Consider the following 18832-nt stretch of genomic DNA (forward strand, 5'->3'; position numbering starts at 1 on the left):
TTCAAGCAGAGGAGAGGATTCTTACCGGATCACTCATCAATCGCCGCCATGTTGTAGGTAGAAAGTTACCACTGGCTGCTGGGAATACTCCCATAAGTTGTTCCAGAGGTTTGAACTGCAAAGTTATAAAACACAATCGTTACTGAAAATGTCAATTCTGGGCTACAAATGTTTTTGTAGCCACTATGAAAGTACTTAATACACAAGTGAAACAGAAAACCTCTTACCGGCTTTGTGTTTTTCTCAAATTCTGTAAACATGTCGGTAATATCTTTGAAGTCTGAAGCAAATGGAGCATAGTGGAACGGGAAAAACCACTTCCATGAGGCACAACCCTGTCATGAAAACACACCAGGAATTACTGACCCTATATTGGATCCCAGTAAGAATTAAAAGTAAAACAGAATCCAAACAATACATTTCGCTCTACAAGAAAAGATCAATATAGCACTTAACAGGCTACATCAGCATTCCAAAGGATAGAAAAGTATGGTTTGCTAAAAGTTTAGAGTGCTCTGACTGAGTCCTAAACTTAACTCACATGAGCAACTGGACAGCATGTGTCCAGCACACACCGTTGACAAATTAGATTTCCTTTTCCAACTATACTGGAGCAAGAAAACAAGCATTACAAAGTCAATATGGCTGGCGTTTGCTGCAGACAACTGGCTGGCCAACACTTTTAAAAAGATTTTGAAATTCTTTATTAGACATGTTTTTTTAAAAGGGCAACCCTGTGCACATACCAAGGATGATGCATTTAATTATTTGATTCAACAGTTTTACAGAAATATTCAAAGATGGTGCGGGTGAGTGTGCATGCATGTATGTGCAGTCACATTTGAATTAAAAGCTGTTAATAGTACAGTGCTTGCAGTGCTCATGCCGAATGTAGCACACTGAAGGAAATATCAAGACCCCACTAAAAGTGTCTGAATAGCAGTCATGTCCTGGAGGGAAAAACATTAATAAAAATAAGCACTGTAGCTAAAGGAGATTTTCTGTGCAGAGCACCCGTTGTGCAGAATGCAGGCACATACAATGAAGGGAGCCAATCGTTCAAGTGGGCTGACCCACTATCAAAATGCTGTAGGCTGTGGTGGGCAGAAGCAAAAACAAAGGACAGACCAATGGACGAAGATGGCTGGCTGAAAGCCTCTACAACTTTTAAATACATTTGACTTAGTTAAAATCAAAAAGTCAAATAATGCCAAACTTAAAAGCACATATTCCACTTAAGATATTCTACAACATACATAACGATCAAGTATGCCATTATATTGTTGCTAAAGATGAAGTTCACTAGGTGACAAAAGGAAACCAGCACTGCTAAATAGCTAAATCATAATTATGTTAAAAAAAAAAAAAAAGGTTAATGAGTTGCCAAATTAAATATAATCGCACCCTTCTTGTACAAAAACTAAAAATATATATATTTTTTTTTAAAACACAAAAACACATGCAAAGTTTTCATGACTGCAGATTTTTCAAACTTGCGAGCATATCTGAACAGCACACATTCAGGTAAACTAGTCTCCAAAGCCTAACATGTTTATGGATCATTTCAGTGGTATTTCAAATATCTAAAGAATTACCACAAAGTGCTTTTTCAATGACCACCGTCTCTTTTCAAGAAAGGAAATGCGCAGTATTTGTATGCACATTTTAGAAACCATTACAAACAACTGCAGGTCATTGCTAGGAAGCTTGACTGTCTTCCGCATTATTTGGTAAGGAACGTAGAGGGCATACTGTAGGACAAACAACAACCCTAGATGAGCTTACTTGACACCTCACATTTCTTGTTGTGGATTGCTTCAGTGCGCTCAATGTCAAATACCATATACAGAGCACAACTGAGGTAGCCTACAATAAATAGTCAAAATTAATTGTTGCATAGAGGCCAAAAGAACAGACACTAGGAAAACAGCGGATATTAGTTAAGTACTCATCAAGTTCTGCCCGCAGAGTCAGCAGACAAATCAGGCACCATTAGGTGGAAACCACAAACCAAAGCAACGTTCACCCTCTAAGAATTTTACCATGCCAAAACCAGATAACCCTGTGAAGCTCAGGCCAAAATTCGGCTCCAGTACAAAAGTTCGTAAATATATTACATTGATTTGTGTAGCGCTTCATGGTAACCCTCCGGTACCTTCACAACACACAGGGAAGACAAGAGGCGGAATAGGGAGCATATTAACCAAAAAGGGAACAATATAAAAGAGAAGGTGAAGTCATTTTTGTATTTTGTTCACATCGACTGTCACCAACTGAAGAGAAATGGTACACCCGATCCTACAGGCTTGGATGCCAGAGATGTTCTGTGATAGAGGGCTAGATTGTAACTGAAGGGCTGTTCTGCTGCGTGAATCCTGAAATTCTCTCCAGCTCGCGAGATAACCACATTGTCAGGTGTCCACACCAGTTGTATATCAGTTTCATATTTCCGCTGACTCTTTGCTCTTAAAATGGTACAGTACATTTCTGTTTATGGCTTCAGGCCATCATATATGTTAGTACCCAAGTAACCATTTACCAGAGGCATAACCTACTGCATTCACTCGCCTGCTTATGGTCAGAGTAGATACACTGTCACATTTGAAAACAAGCATTTACAATACAATAGGTATCGCATTTGAGAGAATTTGACCCGTTGGCCTTGTAAACAACAATGCCTTTTATCTACGTATTGGTTTTGAAAACACAACTAAAAGGCATTGTCATTTACAATGCCAATAGCCTAAAAGCATGCAAATGCAAGTCCTAGTGCATTGCAAATTCTTGTTTCCAATTGTCAGAGTTCACATAGCAAAATTATTTTCTAATACATTTGTCGCACAAGTTACTTACTTGTGTAACTATACATCTTTAAGACATTAGTGATATTCCTTACCTTATAATATCCCTAGGCGTCAGACTGGATCCGGAAAGTTGTCAGCAGTAACCCTGCGTGTCGGTAGGCATCGTCGTATGGCTCCACGTACGTCACTGGCTTTGTAAGCACCAAGGTGATGTCCGAGCTACTTAGACGTGCCCACGCACGCCGTCAGTTCTGTACACAACTGTTCTGCGCCAGGAACGCAGAGCCATGCCAAAGACAGACTACTGGTGCAATAGAAATAAAACCATGAACGGGATGACCTGAAACCTAGAGAACAGTTCGCAGAACGGGGAGGATGGGTGAGCGAATCTATCACTAACTGATGTCTCTTACAGATATATCGTTACACAAGTAAGTAACCTGTGCAACTGAAAGACACGTTGGTGATAGATTCCTTACCTTAGAATACATACCCAAGCAATACCAACCCCGGTGGGGAGTCTGGGAAGTGAGATTACACCAGAAAGTCACGGAGAACCGAACAGCCAAAGCAGTAGTCTCTCCGGACTGGACTGTCAAGGCAATAGTGCTTAGTGAAAGTATGCAGCGAGGCCCAAGTAGCTGCCTGACAGATGTCCTGCAGAGGGACAGAGTGTCCCAATGCAGTAGTAGCTGCCGTCACCCAGGTAGAAAGCGCGCGCGCAGCTTTACCGGAGGTCCTTTTTTAGCCAGAGTGTAACAGGCTTTAATGCACAGGACAACCCAGCAGGAGATAGTTTGCTTGTGCACAGCCCGGCCTTTCTTGGCGCCCACATAGCCAACTAAGAGCTGGTCATCCACCCAGAACGGTTGTGTGCGGTTGAGGTTGAATGAAAGCGCACGTTTTGGGTCCAGACAGTGGAGCCTCTTCCCCTATGGAAGGGTGCGGAAAGAAAGTGGGCAGAGTGACAGTTTGCCCCAGATGAAAGGCAGTGACTACTTTTGGTAGAAAGGACGGATGCTGCCTAAGCACAACTAGTCCGGATGAACCGCCAGGAAAGGAGGTTTGCATGAAACAGCCTGGAGTTCACTCGCGTGTCTAGCGGAGGTGATAGCCACCAGGAAGACAGTTGTCAGAGCCAAGAACTGTAAAGGACAGTTATGAAGAGGCTCAAAGGGAGCACGCATCAAGTATGTGAGAACCAGGGTCAATTCCCAGTGAGGCACCCCAAAAGGGATAGGAGGGAAAAGGTGAGTAATGCCTTTGAAAAATCTATGGACAACAGCATGAAAAAGGCTGAAAGATAGTCCTTAACAGCACCCAGAGCAGAGCCCTGCTGGGCCAAAGAGAGGGAACAATAGGACCTCATAAAGAGGGGCAGAAAGGGAAGTCCACTGCTTTCGCTGTACACTATGCATAAATTTGTTCCACCGGCAGACGTATACAGTTTAGGTGAGGGACGCCTGGCTGCCAGAATCACATTACAAACTTCAGGAGGCAAGTTAAATGGGATCAACTGTCACCGCTCAACTGTCACCGCTCAACCTCCACGCAAGGAGGTGGCGGCTGGACAGGATCGGGTGGAGGACCGTCCCCTGTTGCCACGACATAAGATCCTCCCGAAGAGGCAGTTAGATCGGAGGATCCACACTCATACTGAGTAGCTCGGGATACCAAACTCTTCGAGCCCAGTCCGGTGCCACAAGAATAACTTGGGGCCCGGACAGGTCTTATCTTCAGGAGTCTGGCTAAAAGTGGTATAGGCGGAAAGGCGTACAACAGACCACAACTCCACTCGCGACAAAGCGTCTCAGATGGAGTGCCGCCTTGGAAACGCCAACACGCAGAACTGCTGACATTGCGCGTTCTGTTTGGTGGCGAATCAATCTAATCAAGGTTCTCACCATTGCTGAAAGAGACCTTGTGCCACCTCAGAGCAAAGATGCCATTCGTGATCCATGATGCACCGGCGGCTCAGTTCATCCGCACCGGTGTGTACAGAACCTGCCAAATGTTGAACCACCAGTAGAATGCCCTGGCAGTCCAGCCACGTCCAGAGGTGCAGGGCCTCCTGACATAGGGTCCACGACCACACCCAGCTAGTTGCAGTACCACATGGCGGTGGTGCTGTCGGAGAACCCCTGCACTACTGTCCTCGTGACCGAGGGAAGGAATGGTTCGAGTGCAAGCAGGATCACCGTAAGCTCCAACTGATTGATATGGAGCTCGGACTCCGCTGGAAACCAGAGGCCTCTGATCTCCGCCTCCCCCATAAGGCCATCCCATCCCCAGAAGAACATGTTACCACTGTGTGCTCCGGTTGGGGGAAGGAAGAGGGATCTGCCGCTCATGGACGCGATGTTCAGGGAAGATAAACCCGAAAACGCGCCGTGTCCAGAACCACCCTGATGAAGAGGAGCTTCTGAGAGGGAACCAGATGGGACTTCGGCACGTGGCTGAGAACCCCAGCGAATGCAGGAGGTTGCCCGTAGTTGAGGTGTGAGGCGACTGCTCAGGGCGAGCCTGCTGTCAGCCAGTAGTCTAGCTTGGAGAGGAGGAGGGGGGACAGGGGGGAGGGGAAGAGACAAATCCCTGAGATGCGCAGATGAGCTGCGACCATTACCATCACTTCTGTTAACACCCGAAGGGTGCTGGTAAGGCCAAAAGGGAGTACGGTGAACTGAGAGCAGGAGCATTTTTTACTTTTTCTTCCGAAGGAAGTAAGTGAAGTACCAGAGGCCTAAAAGAGGATGCAGGCCCTTGTACTTCTTTGGAATCAAGAAGTAGTGGGAATGACGACCACAACCTACCATTGGCATCGGAACGCACTTAACGGCCCCCTCTGACCAAGAGGACCGGAACATCCTGCTGGGGAAGCACCAAGTAATCCCCCCAACAGGCGGTGGTACGGAGGGGGCACGGCCGGAGGGGCTGTCCGGAATGAGAGGGAGTAGCCCCTTCGGACTATCTGCAAAACCAAACTGTCCGAAGTGATGGTGTGCCAGTGGGGGAGATGGCGAATCATGCCACCCACGTGCGTTTGGTGGGCCCGAAAACCCTGGAGTAGGAAGATTTGAAGGCTATGGTGGCAGGGGCAGCAGCGGACTGACCCGGCCACTGGCCCAGTGACCCACCCCTGCAGGTCCCCTTTCAGCGGCTGCGCCGAGAGTGCTGCTGCGCAGAGTGCGCTGCTGCACAGGCCTGTGGCTATGAAAGGAACGTCTTTGGGTGCCACGTCCCTGCCAGGAAAGGAACGAAAGGCAGACCCCGAGGGAGTGTGCATGGCGGAAATGCCCAAGGACTAGGCCGTTACCCGAGTCCTTAAAACATTCCAACGAGCCATCCGGATCGTCACCAAAGAGGCGCGTGCCATCAAAGGGCATGTCCAACAAAGCATTCTGGACATCCCCTGAGAAGCCAGTGGCTCTGAACCAGGGAAGCACCCCAGTTGTGCAAATTGCCCTGCCGAGGGAGTAGTTATCAAGGCCACCGCGTACAGTAAACAATGCTGCATCTCTCCCCTCGGTATAGCTTGAGAGAGTACCATCAGAGCGTCCGGACACTGAGGTAGCACCAGCGCCACCGTGTCCCACACAGAGTGGGAATAGCGGGCCAAAAGGGATGCAGTATGCACTGTCCGCAGTCCCGAAGTGGCAGAGGGAAAACCTTGCTCTCAGACGGCTCAACCTTTTGTTTTTCTTTTATTTATTTTTTTAGTACCCTATCCGGAGGTGCATAAGGGAATGCGCTGGGAGAAGCAGAGGTCTGGACAACCAGACAGTCCGGCGTCAGGTGTTATGCGAGGAAACTGGGATCACTTCCTAGCCCTCACCGCCTATCGAGTTGAATGAATCTGTCATACCAATGTCCCTATCAGCTAGGAGCAATTCAATTAATTCATAGAGTGGCAAACACAACTTGCACCCAATCAAATGTTCACAAAAAAGATCAACAGGGTTGCAGCACCAAAGGTCCCCTTTTAACAGTTGATTTTTTTCATTTTTGTGAATACATTAATTGTGGTAGACAACTAAATCTGTCTCTAGTCTGGCAAGTTTATTTCAGTAAAGTTATGCAAAACAGATGGGTCTCTTTACATTTAACATTGTAGTAAACATTCCTTAATTCTTGTTTAACCATCTTTAATCACTACTGGTCTTACAAAATCTTTGCTGGTCAGCCAGTTCCAGTTCTTTGGGCAGTACACATTTAGACAGAACTGTCACTGGTATGCACTCTAGAGTATGCATATGTCTTACACATAGGCCTTTGAGATCTCACTATCCATCATCCTGAGATCAGACAGTGATAGTACCATGCTGCCCCAATCAGTGCATTGTTGATTAATGGTTTTCCCTGGCACCAACACATTCCTGTGGTGCTTACCTGGATGCCGCAATGCCCTAGGAAAATGGCTGTGTTTCTATATTGTAAATCCAGTCTGATGCCCATTTAGAAGCAGAAGTAGCACACAAATGTAGGCCACCACTCACAGGTTAATTCCAGTAAAATTAATTAATAGATTCTTCATTGTATCTCACATTGGTGTCAGAGAATAGGCACATTAACGTTGCACTATGGTAGAATATTACACTACGTCTGCTACCCGTGGGTACAATACCTGTAAGTATTAGCCGTTATTGCCTTCCACCATTGTGTTGCACTCCTGGCCTTCTCGTCTACTGGGTTCAGTCTTTAACGTTGGATTAAGCCAGCCTGGTTAATCTGTCCCTATAGCTTATTAAATCTGATGAGACCCTAACATTCTTCATTGGGTTGAAAAGTCATCAACAAATTGTTTAGGCAAACTGATGGCTCCTAAATTGGCTTAAGGATTAAAAGCATAATTTGCTTTTAATGTAATTGAATTATTTCTGGTTGTTTGCCTTTAAAAAACACAATCTTCACTGGTTGACAGTATTCACACTCTTGTTGTGATTTTTCTTTAGCTTGGGACACTACACTGTTTTGTGAAGGCAGTTGTAAAATAGTCAGTGTTTGATTAAAAGGACTGTGTAATGACATGTATAAAGGTCATTGAATAATAGACTGGTACATCTTGGTCATGAATTAAAATGTAGCACTCACTGCATATAGTGATCTTGCTATAAAAATTAAGCATATTGAATGAGTTTTATAGGAACCATAATGCATGATAAAGCTATATACCCTGGTTCCTCTGGGCTGCTCGTTTCAAGAATACGGTTTGAGAGCACACAAGTCATCTCTTGGGTGTTAATAGTACTTTGGGCCTGCTGTTCAAAGCTATTTTCCAATTGGAAATCCTAATAATGGGATTGGAGACCCCAAAATAACATTAGTGTGCAAAACCCTGTTTTCAAGTTGGAAATGTCTGACTCAAACAAGCATTTGCAACCTTTTCTGGCTCACAAATAGGAGACTGTATGAAAGTGACATCCCCTGCTATTTGTGATTTCCAAAGTATGTATCAATGATATAAGACTGAAATTGCAAACCCATGAACTTAAACATTAATTTGGAACCATTACTAAGAGGTTAAAAAATGCAAGATGTCTTATAAATATTCATGATGCAACAGTTTTTGCGACCCTCTTTGAATGTCCATTTTGAAGAAAAAAAGAAAGAAAAAAAAAAATCGGTTACATTGCAAAATACTGACCTTCGTGCAAACCAATGGTGCACTTTCCACATACTGACTTGAAACCAGTTAGCACATTAGATTCTAAATTTAGTCACTACTAGGGATGTCAATCGAAATGTACTTACTGCATACAAAACTAGATTCTATGTACAAATTACCAAATGTCACCATAGGCGTTTCCACTTGACAGTTTGTATACATCACCCTAAAGAGCCTCACAACCTGCGGGGTGCATAAAAAGAAGAATCACACAGCTCAACACCATGAGCATATTTAGGACCACCTCAACTGAAGGCGCCATCAACAGTCCACCCACCAACAAGCCCTAGCTTCTAAACCCCCATGTGCCTAACCAAACTGGAGGTGCTGTAAAAAAGTCAGCAATCAATGATAATTGAACACATCAGCATTATAAAACATTTGTCTTACTAAAATACACACCCTGCAGCAATAAAACATTGAAACAGTGAATATTTAGGTCATTCTTAATCTTGCATGGAGCACATTTGTCAGGAACCTCAGAGGACCTACCAGAAAAGATAAGAGTTCCAGAGCATCTTGGAAAAAGCCTTTATTCCAAGCGTGCTTAAAACAGCAGTGAAATCTCTGCCAGTGTCACTTTTAATGTGTCCCAAGAGACTTTAGGGGTCTTGAAATTTAATGGGGGCTCCTTGGTCTTATGGGGCCCACCACTGGTCATAAGTGCCCCCCGTAGAATAACTACAATTGTAGTGCCCGCACTCCTGGGGCACCACAGTAGAAATGGTCCTTCACGCTCTGGTGAATTATCTTAACTGGGTGCAGATGAAGCCAGTAAATAGTCCGTGTCTGGGTTTTATTTTACCTAAATGTGCATTTTTTTCCTTCCAGCGGATGCCCCTGTCCCACGCAAGGGAAAAACAGCAAGGTGATGGATGGAATGCTTGAAATGCCCACAACCACTGTCAATCTCACGGGGGTCGCATCCCAATCCATCTTTATTCGTCCACCATGCCACCTCAGTTTGGACCCAGTCATATGCAATCCAGTCTTGAGCCTCCTCCTCATGGGAACAGTCCAACCCAAACTGCCAAGCCAGGCCCTCCCTGTACCGGAACACAAGCAACCTAGGAGCCGTTTCGCCCTAGTTAGGGCTTTTCAGCCAGGTATAGCTTGGTTCCAGTGGCACAGTGCATCTTAAGGCATGCACACACTCTGATGGTGATTGCATTGGAGCCTAATCAGAAAGCCAGAACAGCTCCCTGCCATCCTGTCAATTCTCTTACCTGCGGCGAGCAAGCTTCTGCTATCCTAGCTACACTCCCCCCTGCAGTTCTTCTAAAGGCAGGGAGCAAGGCAGGAGATTAGCAGTCCCAGTGCCCCTTGCCCCAGGCTCATGGGCTTGGAGCTCCGTTGACTCTTTGTTGGCAGGTGAATCAGCCCGTGCCTATGGGCAAACCCAAAGAATTCCGCGTGATACTAGCGGGTCTGCTGGGGAACTAGCCCTGCCCAGGGACATAACAAAAGAACAGAATGTGCAGCAGTGCACCCAAATCTGATGGTAACCCTGCTATCGATCATAATGCTGTGAATGGGCAGCTGATGACAATCAGTATCTCTGGCTCAGCTGTGCCAACAGAGGAGCCCTTATGGTCTGGCTCCTTGTGCAATGCTCCAGCCACCAGGATGGTGTTTGAGTCACCTGGCATCTAAAATTGGTTGTTTTTATGCTGGACTGTTCGTGCTTTTCCTAGGCTCCTGGTTGTTATTCCACTCTTAAGAAATCTTTGCTCCAGCCACCAGGATTGCAATCCTTTGGGTCTCCCAGAATCTAAAATTGGTTGTTTTTGTGCTGGATTACTCCGTGCTTTTGCTCCGCTCCCGATAGATATTCCACTTAAGAAGCCTATGCTAGGCCACTCACCCCTGTACACTTTGACCCATCTCGTTACTCCCCTTTTAATGGGTTTGACTATCACCGGGTTTTATTCTCGCTTGATTTTAATTCAGTCCTATTGCCCCTCCTGATTTCTACCCGGTTCTTTCTGACTGAGGCTGCTCTTTGTTATCGGACACCTCCATCTTTGTCCTCCCACTCTGTTTTCATCTCCTCATTCTCCTGGATCAGTCCACTGCCATTGAGACTTCTAATCACTTTCATTTCCACTACTGTCACATCACTTAGCATCTCAAGCTCCACTCTTTGCTTGCCTCCCATTTTTCTGATGCTCCAGCTTTCCATCCTTAACCCTCGGTTTTCTATTTACACCACCCCGCTTATCCTCCATTACCTATTCTTTAGCCTTTCCTGTCATTACTAGGTTGATGAATCTGAAAGGTTTGCTGTATTCTCTTCCAATGGCACTTCTTGGAGCACCTCGATTTCTGTTCAGAGCAAACAAATTCTCGTCCCCGCTCTACTTTTCAGACCTCAAGCCCCACTATCGGCAATGCTTTTAATGGCCTTCTCTTGAGTTTTATCTTGTAAGGCGCACACCTCTCCTTCTGCTTCCCATCACAGGCTTCCTTTTCATTCATGTGTTCTCTTCTACTTATGATCTTGAAATGTATTTGTAGTCTGTTGACTTTTTTTAATCTTTGCATTTTTCCGGTCTATTCTTTTAGCAATCTGCAGTCTGCCTCTTAGCTTCAATTGGTTTCCCAATGTCCCCTGTGCCCAGTTTCTTTGTTCATTTCCATTTCATGCTCCTGCACTGCATTCCCTGCCAATTGCTTATTGCTTGGGTGCGTGGACAAGCAGGACCTTGTGGCATCTCTCGCTCATTGGTTTGTGCTGAGGTTGTGGGTTTTGATTGGTCTCTTTTTCGCTCTGTTGTGTGGAGGGCTGAAAGGTTTGATTGTGGGAAACTTGTTCCTATGAGAAAAGTCCTTTATTTTCGCCAGCTTCAGTGCTCGCCGGGTGGTGGAAACGGAAGTAGGCTTTTTTGTTTAGGAAATGCAGTTTGTGTGTGCCCGTTCCTAGTCATTGCTCTGCCAGCGATTATCTCGGATGAGGGCACGAGCAGCACCTTGTGGCTGGTGATGTCTCCCGCGCCTTTTTTTGCTGGGTTTGCGGTGTTTAAATTCTTCCTTTTGGCACTTTGTTGGGTAACGGGCTTTAATTGGAAGCTGAAAGCCGCTGTATTAGAATGACGGCACTCGCGATTTACATTTTGACAAAGGGCAGGTGCTGCCATCACTGCATAAGTAAAGCAATCAGAAAAAAGTGCATTTTCTCCCCCCGATTGCTTTACTTTTGAAGCCATCACAGCACCCGCGCTTTAGCTTTACAGGTTTAAGGCTAAAGCTGGGTGCCGCAGCCACTGTAAAGCGAAGTAAAACAAGCGGTCGCCATTGCGTAAAGGCAGACGCTTGAATAAGAAAACAAAGTGCCTACACCAACTACCACCGCCAGTAAAGCATCCTGTCCAGGGGCTAAAACTGGACAGGGTGATAACTAGGAGGGACTAAAAAGCCTCAAACAATGGGAAGGCAGGGTTTAGCACACGTGATGACGCTAGCGAATGGAAATAGGGGGGGCGGAGCCTACACCACTTCCAAAACTGTATTGCTTAGAAGAAACCCTCGCATGGCGAGAGCAGTGCATGCGCGCTGCTAACGCCAGGCGAGACCTAAAAACAAAGCTATCTGGGAGAACTGAACCCGTCAAATGTCCCGAGTCATAGGTCTGATATCTATTAAGGAGGCCTGAAAGGTCTATTCCCCCTGAGGAACAATCCTGCTTTCTTTATCACAAGCTTAAGTGCTTGGTATTTGCCCCATTGAAGGATATCATATGTGGACTGGAATTTTGGGCATTGCGAGTGGGAAGAGGTCTGTGTCATAGCTTAGATTTCACTTGTTTTGGACTGAATGAAACTCCCTAGAATTCACTTGGATCTTCTGTCAGTTGGGGACCTCATTCCCTCTGCCATGAGCCATGGGGGTAGCACAAAGGACCCATGTCAAAGACTGAATATTTGCAGATCGGAATAGACCTTTATCATCCTATTTCAGCAATTCTGAGGCACTCAACAGGTGAAGAAGAAAACAGGTTACTTACCTGTAACTTTGGTTCCCCAGTATTGGTAACTTTCATAGATTCTCATGCTTTGTATCATTCCCCGTCGTCGGAATGGGAGCCTCGGTAAATAAAAAATATACATCATAACCATCGAAACAAAAGAGAAAATAGGCTTAGGCCTCATCTCATTTTGTAGTATATCACCCTCTGTGTAAAAGAGCCCAAACTTTTGCCAGGACCAATCAGCACAGCCTCACCCTTTGTACGACGACGTCACGGGAGGTGCACCAAATGGTGGGTTGTCGCTGCCCACCTGGGCTACAAAAAAAAACAAAAAAAAAACACAAAGGAAAGACTACGAATCCGGACCCAACCACAAGATCGTGGAATAATGCACAGCATAGTAAATCCAGAAAGATTCATGCTGCAAAACCAAAGTTACAGGTAAGTAACTTGTTTTCTTACCCCATTATTGGAACTTTCATAGATTCTCATGCTTTGTATCAGAATAGTTACCAGTAAATCACAAAAGCACATTTTGGTAGACACTTGGCCTTACATAACCATCTCAGTTTACAGTAAACACTAGTACATGGTAATCAAGAAAAAAAACACAATTACTGAACCAAATGTGCTTACCAGGTTGGAGGGATTGTAGGGAAAGCTCACCTCTCAATGAAAAAGATTCCTGAGGACTGCTTGACCAACAGCAGCGTCATCTCGTCCCACAGACTCCAGGCAGTAGTGTTTCGTGAAGGTGTGTACACTGCTCCACGTTGCTGCCCTGCAAATGTCTTTGATAGCAACTCCAGCAAAAAGAGCCACTGAAGACGCCATCGCTCTTGTAGAATGAGCACGGGCCCTTCGGTTCAAAGGTTTGCCCGCAGCCTGATGACAGAATTGAATTGCACTGGAGATCCAGCAGGAAATGCCACTTAGCGAGAGGCAATCCCTTCCGTGGTGCACTGTAGGAAACAAATAACTGTGTAGACTTCCTGAAAGATTGTGTGCGCTCGAGATAGACTTTCAGACATCTCTGGACATCCAAAGAATGCAATGTTCGTTCCGCCTAGGTAGAAGGACGTGGAAAAAAGGAATTCAAAATCAAGGGTTCATTCAGATGAAAATCCGAAGGCACCTTCGGGATGAATTTTGGGTTGGTTCTCAATATTAGCACATCCTTTTTGAACTGCAGAAATGGCTCCACTATGGACAGAGCCTGGCGTTCACTAACCCTTCTAGCCGATGTCAACACTAAGAGGAGGACTAGCTTCCAAGAGAGGAACTTCAAGTCCGCCCTGTGAATCGGCTCAAAAGGAGCTTTCATGAGCTGAGCCAGTAATAGGTTGAGCTGCCAGATCGGTGGAGGTGCTCGGACCGGAGGATACATCCGAAACAACCCTTTAAGGAACTGTTTTACAATCCTCGGACACCATAGAGATGGCCCCCGATGTCTTTCGTCGAAAACTGGATATGGCAGCCAGATGTACCTTGACCGAAGAGTGCGCCAGACCTGATTTAGCCAGCGACAGGATGTAAGGTAAAACCTGATGTGGCAGGGATTTATAAGGATGGAGTTTATTCCTCTGGCACCACAGACAAAACCTCTTCCATTTTACCCTGTATGTCTTATTAGTGCTTGGCGACCGCGCCCGAGACAAAACATCCCTGCACTCCCTGGAGAGATTCAGATGACGGAATTCTCTGTATTCAGGAGCCACGCTGTCAAGTGCAGTGACTTCGGATGCGGATGGAGCACCTGTCCCTGATCCCGCGACAACAGATGGAATCAGCGGCAAGCGAATTGGGCGATCCTGGGAGAGAAGCAGGAGTTCCGTGAACCAGAACTGCCGGGCCCACGCTGGAGCAATGAGAATCATCTTGCACGGTTCCGCCTTGACCTTCCTGAGAACTCGAGGAATGAGGGGAATGGGAGGAAAAGCGTAGCAAAATGCGCCGAACCAAGCAATCGAAAGGGCATTCCCCAGAGATCCTCGATGGGGAACCTTGCTTGCGTAAAACCGACATTTGGCGTTCTCAGGGGACGCAAAGAGGTCTATGGTCGGAGTACCCCATATTTTGAACACTCCCTCCAGCGTGGCTTGGTCTAATTCCCACTCGTGAGTCACTTCCGTCTGACGACTCAGAGCATCCGCCGTGATGTTGAGGAATCCTGCTAGGTGCTCGGCATGTAGGTTGATCTTGTGAGAAATCGCAAAATCCCAGATCGTCGGAGCTTCCTTGGACAGAGTTTGCGATCTTGTTCCCCCTTGCTGGTTGATGTAGTGCATGGCAGTCGTATTATCCGTCCGGACCAGCACTGCACGATTCTGAATTCTGGGAAGGAACGCCAGCAAGGCTAAGCGAATGGCCATCAGCTCCAAGAGGTTGATGTGGTTTAGGCTCTGTGCTGGACTCCAGTGACCACTGACTTGAAGCTCCTGGAGTACCGCTCCCCAGCCTTCTAAGGAGGCATCTGTGGTCACCACCATAGGAGACGGTGGAGTCCGGAATGTTAATCCTACTGCGATGTTCTCCTCCACCAGCCACCACTCGCAGGCCTTGCGCATACCTGGTGTTACCCACACCTTGTCGTTGAATGACCCTTCTGCCTGGCGCCATTGTTGGTCTAACTCCTCCTGCAGAGGACGCATATGAAGCCTGCAATGCGGTATTAATGGTATGCAGGATGATATTGATCCGAGTAAGGACTTGTACAGGCGAACCGACAAATATTTCCTCTGCAGCACTTGACGAGCGGAGGCGATCAGCTTGCCTTGACGCTCCTCCGACGGACGAGCGGTGCATAGTGTCGTGTGCAGAATAGCTCCCAGGAACCTTTGCGACCTGGAGGGTATCAGCACCGACTTGGACCTGTTGAGCTGAAGACCCAAGTGGGCGAACAATTGAATGCAAGTTGAAACGGCTTGAGAAGTCGCCTTGATGAGCCAGTCGTCCAAGTATGGGAACACTTCTAGCGATTGCTTTCTGAAAAAAGCAGCGACTGGTGCCAGCATCTTCGTGAATATCCGAGGTGCAGACCGAAGGCCAAACGGAAGCACTTTGAACTGGAAATGGCTCTTGCCTACTGTGAAGCGTAGATATTGCCTGTGAGCTGGGTGGATTGGAACGTGGAAGTACGCATCCTCTAAATCCACAGACGCCCAAAAACCGCCCGGATTCAGTAGACAGAATATCCTGGAGAGTGACCATCCTGAAGGAGAGCTTGATGAGATAGGTGTTGAGCTCCCTTAGGTCTAGTATAGGACGCCACGTATCTTCCGAACCAGGAAGAACCTGCAATAGAAACCCTTGCCCCTCAGCGAAAGAGGTACCAGTTCTATCGCCCCCTTGATGAATAGTTGGTGGGCTTCGAGATGTAACAGTCAGAGATGTTTTGAGGGACGGGCGTCCGGAGCTCTCGTTGGAGGAAGATCTTGGAATTCCAACGTATGGCCACTCTGAACAATATTCAAAACCCACCGGTCCGATGTTATAAGGACCCAGCTGTCCAGACAATAGGAGATCCTGCCCCCAACCGGTGTCCTTGGTAGGGGAGGAACAGTAGTCAGAGCCAGGAGGCCGCTATTGCCTCTTGGCATTGTCTCGTCCCTGACGATTCGGACGTCCTCTCTGGGACTGACGAGAGAAAGACGCCGATTGACATTGGCTCGAGTACTGAGCCTTGTATGATTGTCCTGACTGCGTGGAATACTGACGCTGGTTGCCTCTGTAAGAAGTGAACCCTCGTCCACGAGCTCCTCTGAATGGAACCTTCCGATAATTTAAGGATCCTAAGGACTTTGCTGTGTCCGTGTCCTTGATGCTTTGCAGGGCCTCAGACATGCTTGCCAAAAAGCATTTCCCCGTCAAATGGAAGGTCCAGGATCTTATTTTGGACCTCCTGACGGAACCAGGTCGCTTTTAACCAGCCTTGACGGCGCAAGACCGCTGACCCTGTCAAAGCCCTGAAAGCGGTAGAGGCTATGTCCATAGCATAGTCAATGACCTCAGAGGCACACCTCTCCCCTTCCATGAGGACTTGCTTGGCCTCCTCCTGACTAGTCAGTTAGTAGATCCATAAACTGCTCCATGTCGCACCACATTTGGCGGTCGTACCTGCCTAGAATGGCTAATCAATTTGCTGCCTGAACCAACAAATTGGCCATGGTGGAAAATCTCTTCCCTACATTGTCCAGCCATCTGCCATCCTTATCCGGAGGCGTACTCAAAGGTGTTGAAGGATTCTTGGACTTGATCTGTGCGGCCTGAGATATCACGGAGTCAGGCTTTGGTTGTCCAAGAAGACATGCAGGACTGCCCTTAGGGGCCTTGTATTTCTTCTCCAGCCGGGGAAGAACCGGGATGACAGTAGCCAGGTTCTGCATAATCTTGATTCCCTCATCCCACACATGCTCAAAGATGGGAATTGACCCGACAGACTTTTTGTATTGTGCCTTAAAGTCATAAAGAAAACAGTCCGACTGTTCCACTGTGAGAGGCAGACCAAATCTTTTAGATGCACGCTCCATAAGATTATGGAACCCCCCCCCCAATATCTGCCGGAGGCGACACGTTCATGTCTCGCCCTGCAGCATCCGGATCTTGCATTCCAGTCTCATCAGGATCCACATCCGGATCCCCTGGATCAGTTAGTGGGACCACGTGCACCTCCTCCTCTTCATCCGTATCAACATCCTGTGTATCCTTATTGGTAGGGTCCGGATACGAAGTCTGAGGAACCACTACTGGTACCACCACTGGTGAGGTACGCGGTATGTCTTTAGGTAGAGGTGGCAAGTCCACTGACGGCCCTCGCGGAACCACTGATGCAGATGGATGCACTGGTGGAACATCAGGGTGTGATGGAAATCGAGCTCTGTAGTCCTGCAACATCATCTGCAAGTCCGTAACCAGAGCAACTGGTAAAGCTATCATGTCCTGTCTCAAAGTGCGAGGACGTACTTCCTGCTGAACATATTGTTCCTCCTGCTCATCTTGTCCATAATAATCCTCAGTATCAGTCTCTTGCTGCTTTACATGCAGATCTGAGGGACTGTAGGCATCCCCATACTGCTCAGCCTCATCCTCCGACTCATCTAGTAGCATAGAAGGTGGTAAAGGCGTAACCCGCCTAGGTGATGTCATGTCCGGTGTAATTTTCAACCTCTGTATTGAAAATCCAGAAATTTGACCCGTCGACGGAGTCGAAGGAATCCCAAGCGTCGGCGAAATAGACGATGAAATAGTCGACAGCACGGTAGTCTTCGTCGACGGAGTGTGAATCGTCGTAGACAATGAGGTAGTCGACCATGCTTGAATCGTAGTAGACGGTAGGGTCGTCGACAGCCTTTTTCTTCGTCGACGGAGCTTTCATCGACGGGACAACCGTCGATGGTCTCGTCGACGAACTCGTCGGAAACCGTCGTCGATGACGAGAATGAAGCTATCGTAGACGATTAAACAGGAGCAGACATAGTAGACGGTCCCGTCGACGAAACCAAGGAAACCGTTTTTGCCGTGGAAATAGTAGTCGACGTACCTGCTTTAACCACCGTCGACGGACGCTGTGTCTTCACAGGAACCATCTGTGTTGTTCCTGCAGAGTTTCTTAGCAGGCTTTTCCTTTTGGGACGGAGGAGAAGATATAGAAACCTCCTTGTCCCTAGAGGCTGTGTCCACACCAGCAGCCTGTCCCTGCCTCTCCTTTTCACTTCCGTGAGGAGATTTCATGGGACCAGCCTCCTCAGACCTTTCAGAGATGCCATGAGGGGCTTTGACAGGGGGTTCTGCAGAGATGGAGGGAGATGACCTACTCCTCTTCTTAGATCTCCTGGAGTAGGTGCCAGAAATCGAATCATCCTCATCTGAAGAGAGAACCTCCTTCCTGGTCTTCAGCTTTTGCAGCCATGTCAGCAATCGACCCTCTGTCCCACAAAGTCTTCGTAGATAAGGTCCGACAAATCTTGCAGTCTGTGGCCTTGTGTTCAGGGTATAAGCAGTAAATACAACTCTCATGCTTATCCTCAATGAAAAGTCTCTTCTTTCCACAAGAAGCACAGGGCCTGAATAAGGCTTTCTTTTCCTTTTCTGACATAATGTCACTATAGATGTTAAAATGTAGATTTCTGAAAGAAAAAATTGAGAAAACTGAGCAGAGCTCAGTGGAGACTCCCTAGCACAACGTGCGGTAGAAAAATCTGAGGCTCTGAGCTCTCTCGAAGGTTCCAAAGGGTGAGGCTGTGCGGATTGGTCCTGGCAAAAGTTTGGGCTCTTTTACACAAAGAGGGTGATATACTACAAAATGAGATGAGGCCTAAGCCTATTTTCTCTTTTGTTTCTATGGTTATGATATATATTTTTTATTTACCGAGGCTCCCATTCCGACGACGGGGAATGATA

At 46.9% G+C, this 18832-nt stretch overlaps 1 protein-coding gene across 1 annotated transcript in view; it reads right to left on the bottom strand.

The window, feature by feature from the left end:
• The window catches only part of XRN2 (5'-3' exoribonuclease 2), a 398081-nt gene that overhangs the window by 249402 nt on the left and 129847 nt on the right, over positions 1 to 18832 (bottom strand). The window contains exons 18-19 of the mRNA XM_085612392.1: positions 228 to 335; positions 26 to 115 (exon numbers count right to left, since the gene is read on the bottom strand). Of these exons, the coding sequence (XP_085468518.1) occupies positions 26 to 115; positions 228 to 335 (198 nt within the window). The remainder of the gene's footprint in view (positions 1 to 25; positions 116 to 227; positions 336 to 18832) is intronic.

Source organism: Triturus cristatus, chromosome 6, assembly GCF_964204655.1.
Source record: "Triturus cristatus chromosome 6, aTriCri1.1, whole genome shotgun sequence".
Classification (NCBI taxonomy): domain Eukaryota; kingdom Metazoa; phylum Chordata; class Amphibia; order Caudata; family Salamandridae; genus Triturus; species Triturus cristatus.